Source organism: Larus michahellis, chromosome 3 (assembly GCF_964199755.1).
Source record: "Larus michahellis chromosome 3, bLarMic1.1, whole genome shotgun sequence".
NCBI lineage: Eukaryota > Metazoa > Chordata > Aves > Charadriiformes > Laridae > Larus > Larus michahellis.
In genome coordinates this window covers 71,596,446-71,606,650 of record NC_133898.1, presented here as the reverse complement: position 1 = coordinate 71,606,650, position 10,205 = coordinate 71,596,446, and the positions used below count along the sequence as shown (strand labels likewise).

The following is a 10,205-nucleotide window of genomic DNA, read 5'->3' as shown; positions in this document are numbered from 1 at the left end:
CATGCAAGCTTCTAATTTTCTGCTATCCAAAGCTTTCCATCTTCACAGTTTCATTGTGTCCGATCAACTGGACACTGCAGTTGTACCTGCCTGATGCACCATCTCAGGCAAATGAGTTACATACTACATACCTAGCTGCAGGTGTGAGAATAATACTTTAAATACAAGAGTTTAGGAAGTTGAAGAGCTCTCTGCAGCTGACAGGATGGACGGCAGGAAAGAAGACAGGGACACAGAAGTGGCCATGTCGCGGTGTGACATGGCATGGCCACCTGCTGCCACCCCAGCACTCCATCCCACGGCTGCCACAGGAGAAAGAGAGAAATCCCATGGGAAATAAGCACAGAATTGACTGACCTGCAGGACCTGATCTAGTGACGCAGATCTATGTGATCAGACTGTTGACAGGAACTGAGACAATTAAACCAAAACCCAGGCATTTTCAAGAGTAATGCATTACAGAGATGCAATGGTAACAGAGAGGGGGCAGCTCATTTGGTAGGTAAAGTACAGAGACTTTAGCTCTCCATGTGAATGAGCATTACTTACAGATTCTAGAGTGCCCCAGGAAGAACAAATTATCCCAATTACCCCAAAAAGGACTAATCAAGGAGTGGTAACATCTGCAGGGATGAGCCATCACCTCCACCTCCCTATGATCCAGAACAGAGAATCTAAATGGCAAGTTATATTCCCACTACACTTTAAAACCTGCATGTGAAGGCTGTCCTTGGACACTGACCAGTTTCAGATCTGATCTTTGTCCAGGATGAAGGTTAATTCCCAACAGACCTGCAAGCAGAGAGAGGAGATGTACGGCTGCCCGCCTCCCCGCCTGTGTGAGCACCATGAACTGCAGGTACAGCTCAGGCTGGGAAGGTGCTCACCTGGATGCTGAGTCCAAAGCAGATGAGGGATGAGCCGTACAAACCAGCAGCTTGCACCACAAAAGCCAGCCCAGGAGAACAACTGCGGTAGCCTGAGCAACAGCTACCCACATCAAGTCAGCAAAGAAGATTCAAAAGTCAAAAGGCAACACAAGCAAGTGCTTTCATGGGTATCCAAATGCCCGATACCAGTTCCCAATGGCTGGCTGTGAGCTCCAAGTGCAGCTGCCCTCCACGGTCAGAGCATCCGTACATTCCCTCCCCTGCATCTGTTCTGATGCCTAAATAAAGGTTGAGTTTATGCTGTCATCTTCCCTTTGATCAAAGCACTTGTACTGCCTCTGCCTCCCTTCCATTTGCCTTGTTTCATGAAGCTTGGAGAAGCTTATTTTTGAGACTTGCCCTCCCCCCACTCCGTTTGCCAAAAATGACCGAAGTCTGCCAACAGATTCAAAAGTAATTAGGGGAAGACACACACAGGCAGCAAGATTCGCCCAGACGCCTTTCCTTTGGAGACCAGGCTAAACCTGACAGTATTGTATTTATTAAAACAATACCCTGAAGTCAGATTCATGATTGCTGTACTTCTGTTACTAGCAATACAGCAGATTTTTAAAACAGTTTTTGGAGGATTATATTCGGTTTCTACAAGTCAGATTGATTTCACCCTATCTAGCCGCAGGCAAGCCATTTATGAACACTTTTCCCATTCAGTTCAATGGAGATGATAAGTACTTACCTGCCTCAAATGTGGTCTGTGTGCAAACACAAACAGTAGTTTGAAGATCTTATAAGCACTGCTCTATGTAAAAAATAATTATTATAAGTATTGCTGTAAGATTAGTGCATATGCATTTTTTTCTTTTTGAATGGCCGCAACCTTTTAAAAACAGAAGCACAACAGAGGTCTAGCCCTCATTTATATTTAGATTTGATACAGAGGAAATCATTCATTTAGCAAATCTTTTTCCAAGTTAGCTTTCTGCTGCAATTTAACTCTTACTACTTAGTAAAAGAGCATATTTTACTGGACAGTTCCATTGCTTTTAAGAAGAATATGTGACAAGGAAATAATAGTCGGGAAAAAGTTTCAAGCAGGCTCGCTTGAAATATAAATGCTTGAAATACTGAAAGGCCTGAAGGAAACTCTGCCAGTGCTTCCAACACATCCAGACCCATTCATCTTCCTGCTCCCTACTGCCTTTGTGAAACCTCACCAGTGCACTCACACACACTGCTTGTTGACCTGCAACACGAGAAAAGGCTGCCATGCTGCTGGTCACGCAGGGACGACAGCTTTCTTCTTAGCGCCTGCGGATGTCCATGGATAGCACGTGCACCTCATGCAAGGTGAGGAAGTCGAGGAGGCTGTGGAAAATGAGTGGAAACTCTTTGGTCTTTGAAGAGGACAGAGACTGTGAGAAAGGTGTCAACACCCCACGCAAGCATTCGGACTCTCTCACACACCCCCAAATATATATTGGAGGATGATTTTCGAGCACAAAAGCATCCTTACATGCTCCACAACATCCAGGCAGCAGTACAAGGGGCAACTGCCTGCTTCCCCACTCCTTCCTTCCCCCCATCCCAGTCCTGCATCCCCACCACTCTGCCTACACAGGGTTGCACACTGTTAAATCAATTAACCTGTCAGCTGGGTGAAAAAAAACCTGTGGATGTGATTCCCAAGTCATCAGTCAAATGATGATAAGTTGCCAAATTTTCCTGAATAAGCAACGCAGGCAGCATTGTCGTCTTAATTATAAAAGATTTTTATCAGCTTACTTGAATGCTTTTCAGACTTCCCCCTTGTGCCCTAATTTAATTCTTTAATTATGAGGAATTAGGAGCCGGTATTTTCAATAAATGCTGAAAGGGTTGCTGTTCCCTCACATATACCTAGTAAGTGTTGTATTACAGATTTAGCTAAGGTGCACTATGATTGCAGCAAACTTTTAAACTTCTAGACTGTATTTCCTTTTCCAGCAGGCATTCAGGTTTCAAGACTCTTTCTAACTTACTATGTAACTTATCAATCTCTCTTTTCATACACAAAACTACAAACTACCTGAAAAGATATAAAGTGTAAAATTAAAAAAAAAAAAATCACCACTTATTGCTAATTGTATATGTTTTACATACAAATATAATAATTCAAGTGAGAAAACAAGTCAGAAAAAAACACCATTTAATTATAAAAGAGCTTTTTAAATTAAAAAAGATAATGGCACTAAACCAGAAACAAAGTTATTTAAGAGATCATAGCCACGGGGCGGTCGTAATTTTATACTGAAACTGTACAGCTGTTCCTATCATCTGCACTTTGCTCCTGATTAAAATAACATCTAGAGTTCCAGTAACAAGTAATCTTTTACAGAACTATCATGTATTATGAAAACACACATCATTTTTGTATTACATGATAAAAAAACCTTATATTTATTACATTAGATTCATAAATATTTACCTAAGCATTGTACTGGTTTTCTACTCTATTCCTTCACATTTAAAGAACAGAGAATGTGGTTTGTTCTATTGACAAAAGTGATTTGTCTTACAGGGTTTGCCTACAGTGGCACAGGGCTGTACCATGTAGGGGCACCCAACTAGACGGAGCATCAAGGGCAGTACAGTCACATTAGAACTATTTCCTACGTTATTTATCCTGCTTTTGAGAATCCTGCTTCCTTTCCATATGAAGTCAGCCTTCAACCTCAAAAAACAATAAATAGTTACGCCCCCAAAATTGTTCGTATGCTGTGGATAACTAATCAGTAGATGTCTAATTTTTCTGTGACCTTTCAGAGTTCTGTTTCATTGCTTATCTATTAAATGGAGAGTTACAGTGGTTACTTTGGGAAAAACACAGTCAGGGCCGCTATCCATAGCTCTGCAGAAGGGCCCTTTATTCCTTTAATCGGCTTTGATCAAGTCAAAAAAGATTTAATTCAGTCCTTGATTGTATGTAGAATATTCCCTACAAGGTCAATATAATTGTGTGTGTGCTTTGAAAGAAAATGTTTCATTCCAAGGATATAATTTCACAGTAGTTATTTCGGGCAGTCAGAGCGCTTAGGCATGGCTGAGCTAGTTTACAAATACATTGTAAAGTGGTACACAAGTTTGTGAGCCCAAAGTGTTGCTGTGGGACCGGGGCTCTGGAGCTACAGTCCACAGCTCTTTGTGCTGCAACAAGCCACATCAGTCTATAATTCATTACCAGTGAATTCCACAGGGAGCTTTCAGTTCCTCCCTGCAAAGAGAAGGATTTCACCGTTGGACTATTAATTTTTGAAGTGGTTTAGACATCATCTATCAGCATAAGGGAAATCAGAACTTGATTTCTAGCCTCGTCCAGGATAGACCAGACATGGTAGATAATATCCAAAAAGCCCATGTGAACTCCACAGTAGACCTTTACATTGATTTTGAGTGAAAGGTTTGGTGGTTTGCTACCTATGAAATTTAGACTACATTTTCCCTCCACAGTTATTTTATTCTTCCCGAACATTTTTATTGTGCTAGTAATTGGCAGGTTTTGGCAGTTCACAAAATGTAATCTATCAGAAGTCCAAAAAACCTGAAACCAGTGTACGTAACGTGGCTGCATATCATTGCTGAAAACCCTAAGGTCTTTACACTGCATGACAATATTCCAGAAAGGACACTGCCAAGAGTGGTGAGCTTTAAAAATGACTCACCTTGTCACATGGTCCTTTTTTCTTTTTTTTTTTTAAATAAAATCAAGAATACAATCAACTGGAATAGAATAAAAATGTTTAAAAGATCTAGCAAAAAAGATGCATATAAAGCATTTTCACAGTTGTTTTAAAATAGTTTTCATCAAACTTTACCTAGAAAGTCAAAAAATTTAGGACTTCCAAAGACAAAATATATTGCATTGCAGTTTTTTCTTGTGAATTTCACACTTGGGAAATTCATATGACTGCGTTTAGGTATTTTTAATACTGTACCATTCAGAAGTGCTGATCAGGATTTGGTTCTCCAGTGTACTAACACTGTAAAGACCTCTATGAACACACAATTCTACACAAACAGATTGTAGATCTCTATTATAAAGGGGTTAAACATCTGTTTGAAAAATAAATTCTTCTGGAACAAGACCTACCAGATGGGAGGTAGATTAGTGCCATTACAATATTTAAGGTACTTATTCTCATTTCAAATATGAGTGGGAAAACTGTGCTATCTCCAAAATTTTGCTGTGAGTAAAACTGAAAATTTACTGATAATGACTGTTGGGTTTCCACCAGTGTTTTGGTTTTGGTTTTGTTTTTTAACTGGATACGGTTCTATTAATATAAATATAACACAGCTGAATGTTGAAAGGACACGCTATCCCTTGGAAACATTCAGCCTTACAAAGTAAGTCCACAGGTTGTTCTTTTGCCATTTGTTGTGAGCTTAGCTCTGCTTAGATTTTATAACCCACTCAGCATTTGGGTTGAGCTGGTATAGGTCCTTCATGTAGGTATCATCATCAAGGCAGCGTTCTCCTAGAAATAGAAGAGATATGTGGTTACATCAGTACCAAAAAAGAAAGTAAATGATTTTCAACATTCCCGTCACTGTTTTATTCAATTTAGCTTTTCAGCTAAAACCTAGAAGTGCCCTTGCCCTTCCAGTCTGTCTTGGGAAGGAAGGAGGACAGAGGAAGAAGGAAGGAGAGCAGGGGCTGTGCCACCTTTGTGGAACGTTCTAGGTCAGATTTTTCACACAGACCATGCACATGGGAGCTCCGCTCCACAAAGGTTTAGGGAAAAAAGGAGCAATGCCCTGGTCCTTTCGTGGTTAAATGCAAGCACTAGGTTCACATTTGCTTAGAAGCCCATTAAAATTTCAGGTTATTTTCTCCTTCTCACATGGAATGTTTGAGCAAGGCTTGTCCTTGCTAAGAAGGTATTACTCCCTGTCCTGCTCCTCTTGGTCAGCAGTTCTGCATAGCACTTGTAATGGTTACTGTCCTAGGAGGGAAAAGTAGCACAGTGTTCTTGGTGCCTTACAAGCAATTTATTTATGTCTATTAGTGTCCTGGTTCCGGTGGGGATAGGGTTAACTTTTCCTGGTATTCCATGCCATGTGAGCCACGCCCACCCTGAGCTGCCGGGGGAGGGGGGCAGGAAGTTGCTGCTTAAAAGCGGGCTGGGGCATCCCGGGTCCGGCCGGTCGGCGAGCGGGCGGGGAGCAGCGGTTCCGTAATCGCGTTTGTATATTCCCCTATCCGTGTTGTTGTTGTTGTTGTTTGCCTGTTCCCTTTACTGTCCTGTTAAACTGCCTTTGTCCCAACCCAAGAGTCTTGCCTTTTCTTACGATCCTTCCTGTATTAGGAAGGGACGTGCGAGCGGCACGTGGTTCTTTGTTGCCATCTGAGGCTAAACCACGACAGTCCTTTTTGGCGCCCAACGTGGGGCTCGAAGGGTTGAGATAACTGGTCATCATGTTGCTTGGTTTGTTCTCATGGCTGTGTTACATAAATTCCTATATGGCTTATGTACTCCCTGCGATGCTGTTTACCATGTCTGGAAGAGGGATGAGGATTATCATTCTGCTGTCCTGTGCGATATCTGTTTATGATATGATAACATCACTGTTCAGACGGTTATTTTGGGGTGTTTATGTGGTTTTGTTGTCCTGTCCGTACATTGGACACCGTCTCTCAGAATTTGTTAATAGTTTCCCCAGCCCTTTTGCCTCCCTTTTCTCCTTCGGGTCAGGTATGACAGCTTTTGAGAATCATGAATATCCTTGGGATACTCAAACTAGTGTGTTCCTAGTGCTATGTCTCCTGAATACGTTCCAGGTCTTGTTTAGGGTTAAGCGACTATTTAAGACTACCACCCAGAGATCTCCTCCGAGGCTGGATAGTCAGGGGTGGCATGGCATGTGGGAGAGCATGGGCAGGTACCTAGAGAACTACTCGCCTCCAATGGTCTGGGACTTCACCCCTGAACAATTACAGGACCCTGATAAAGTGGTAGAATATTTGAAGGGAAAATGTTGTGGCTATTCTAGAGAGGCACAACTCACCGCGCTGTGCTGGGCCCTGGCCAGTATCTACCAGGCACTGCTCAGAATTATGCAGCACCCTCAAGGGGAAGAGATGGAAACCAGACCGGCAGCCCCTGCGGCGGCCCCTGCGGCTGCTGCAGCCCCTGCGGCGGCCCCTGCGGCTGCTGCAGCCCCTGCGGCGGCCCCTGCGGCTGCTGCAGCCCCTGCGGCAGACACTGCCACTGAACCAGAGAACCAACCCGTGCCGGTATCAGTTGCCCCCATACAGAAGAAGAAGTACACAAAGAAATCAGTTCGCTTAGTAAGAGATGATGATGAACCAGGGCCATCACGAGAGCAGGAGGAAGAGGCAGAACCAGAGATAATTACTCGATCCCTATCCTTGAGTGAGCTGCGGGATATGCGAAAAGATTTCAGCCGACTTTCAGGCGAGCACATTGTCACCTGGCTGCTCCGGTGCTGGGATAATGGGGCCAGTAGCCTGGAATTAGAGGGTAGGGAGGCCAGGCAGCTGGGATCCCTGTCTAGGGAAGGCGGCATTGACAAGGCGATTGGGAAAAAGACCCAAGCCCTCAGCCTCTGGAAACGACTCCTGTTAGGCGTGAGGGAGAGGTACCCCTTCAGTGAGGATGTTGTATGTCAGCCAAGCAAGTGGACTACCATGGAAAGAGGTATCCAGTACCTGAGGGAATTAGCCGTGCGGGAGATGATTTATTATGACTTGGACAATGCCGACTTACCCACAGACCCTGATGAGGTGCGATGCACAAGGCCCATGTGGCGGAAGTTTGTACGGAGCGCACCATCGTCATATGCCAACTCCCTGGCAGTAATGGAATGGAAAGGTGAAGAGGGACCAACGGTGGATGAGGTAGCTGGCCGGCTCCGGCGATATGAAGAAAGTCTCTCTTCCCCCCTTGTCTCAGCTGTGGAGAAACTGTCGCGGAAGGTCCAGCAACTTGAAGAGAATATGTTCTACTCCCCACCTGCACGGGCCAGCATCTCAGCTATTAGAAGCAGGCATTTCCCCACTCAAGAGAGAGAGTACAGAGGGTACACACCACGAGGCACCCTGTGGTTCTACCTGCGGGACCACGGAGAGGACATGAGGAAGTGGGATGGACGACCTACTTCGATCCTGCGGACACGGGTACAGGAGTTGCAAGGAAGGACAACCACAAAAGGGGATCCCTCCAGGAAAAGTGCCGCCCCAGTTTCCAGTGGGCCGTTCCCCAGACAAAGCAGAAGGCCTGATCTTGCTTCTGATCCTCTTGAAGGAACTTCCAAGTCATTTATGCAAGAAGTGAGTAATGGATACTATGACGAGTATTAGGGGGGCCCTGCCTCCGGCCAGGTGGAGGAAAGGGACAACCGGGTTTATTGGACGGTGTGGATTCGATGGCCTGGCACATCAGACCCACAGGAGTATAAGGCTCTAGTGGACACGGGTGCGCAGTGTACTTTAATACCATCAAGCTATAGAGGGGCAGAACCCATTTGTATTTCTGGGGTGACAGGGGGATCCCAAGAGTTGACTGTACTGGAGGCAGAAGTGAGCCTAACTGGGAATGAGTGGCGAAAGCATCCCATTGTGACTGGCCCAGAGGCTCCATGCATCCTTGGTATAGATTACCTCAGGAGAGGGTATTTTAAGGACCCAAAAGGGTACCGCTGGGCCTTTGGCATAGCTGCTTTGGAGACAGAGGAAGTTAAACAGTTGTCTGCCTTGCCTGGTCTCTCGGAGGATTCTTCTGTTGTGGGGTTGTTGAGGGTCAAAGAACAACAGGTGCCGATTGCTACCACAATGGTGCATCGGCGGCAGTATCGCACTAACCGAGACTCTCTGATTCCCATCCATGAGCTGATTCGTCAACTAGAGGTTCAAGGAGTGATCAGCAAGACTCGCTCACCCTTTAACAGTCCCATATGGCCGGTGCGAAAATCTAATGGAGAGTGGAGGCTAACTGTAGACTATCGTGGTCTGAATGAAGTCACGCCACCGCTGAGTGCTGCCGTGCCGGACATGCTAGAACTCCAGTACGAACTGGAGTCCAAGGCAGCCAAATGGTATGCCACGATTGATATAGCGAATGCATTCTTCTCAATCCCTTTGGCAGCAGAGTGCAGGCCACAGTTTGCTTTCACTTGGAGGGGCGTCCAATACACCTGGAATCGACTGCCCCAGGGGTGGAAACACAGCCCCACCATTTGCCATGGACTGATCCAGACTGCACTGGAACAGGGTGAAGCTCCAGAACATCTGCAGTACATTGATGACATCATTGTATGGGGAAACACAGCAGAAGAAGTTTTTGAGAAAGGGAGTAAAATAGTCCAAATCCTTCTGAATGCTGGTTTTGCTATAAAGCGAAGTAAGGTCAAGGGACCTGCGCAGGAGATCCAGTTTTTAGGAATAAAATGGCAAGATGGACGCCGTCAGATTCCAATGGATGTGATCAACAAAATAGCAGCTATGTCTCCACCAACTAGTAAAAAGGAAACACAGGATTTCTTAGGTATTGTGGGTTTTTGGAGAATGCATATCCCAGATTACAGTCAAATTGTAAGCCCTCTGTATCAAGTAACCCGGAAGAAGAATGATTTTAAATGGGGTCCTGAGCAACGACAAGCTTTTGAACAAATCAAACAGGAAATAGTCCATGCAGTGGCCCTGGGGCCAGTCCGGGCAGGACAAGATGTTAAAAATGTGCTCTATACCGCAGCCGGGGAGAATGGCCCTACCTGGAGCCTCTGGCAGAAAGCACCAGGGGAGACTCGAGGTCGACCCCTAGGGTTTTGGAGTCGTGGATACAGAGGATCCGAAGCCCGCTACACTCCAACAGAAAAAGAGATATTGGCAGCATATGAAGGGGTTCGAGCTGCTTCGGAAGTAGTTGGTACAGAAGCACAGCTCCTCTTAGCACCTCGACTGCCGGTGCTGGGTTGGATGTTCAAAGAAAGGGTCCCCACCACACATCATGCAACCGATGCTACATGGAGTAAGTGGATTGCACTGATCACGCAGCGAACTCGAATGGGAAACCCCAGTCACCCAGGAATTCTGGAAGTGATCATGGACTGGCCAGAAGGCAAGGATTTCGGAATGTCACCAGAGGAAGAGGTGACGCGTGCAGAAGAGGCCCCACCATATAATAAACTGCCAGAAAATGAGAAGAAATATGCCCTGTTCACTGATGGGTCCTGCCGTATTGTGGGAAAGCATCGAAAGTGGAAGGCTGCTGTGTGGAGTCCTACACGACGGGTTGCAGAAGCCAGTGAGGGACAGGG

At 45.3% G+C, this 10,205-nt stretch overlaps 1 protein-coding gene across 7 annotated transcripts in view; it reads right to left on the bottom strand.

Moving 5' to 3' along the window:
- Positions 1 to 3,058: 3,058 nt before the first annotated feature.
- The window catches only part of ARHGAP18 (Rho GTPase activating protein 18), a 104,062-nt gene continuing 96,915 nt past the window's right edge, over positions 3,059 to 10,205 (bottom strand). For all 7 annotated transcript variants that reach the window (XM_074580751.1, XM_074580746.1, XM_074580752.1 and 4 more), the window contains one exon: positions 3,059 to 5,404. In XM_074580751.1, the coding sequence (XP_074436852.1) occupies positions 5,313 to 5,404 (92 nt within the window). In that variant the 3' untranslated portion in view covers positions 3,059 to 5,312. The remainder of the gene's footprint in view (positions 5,405 to 10,205) is intronic.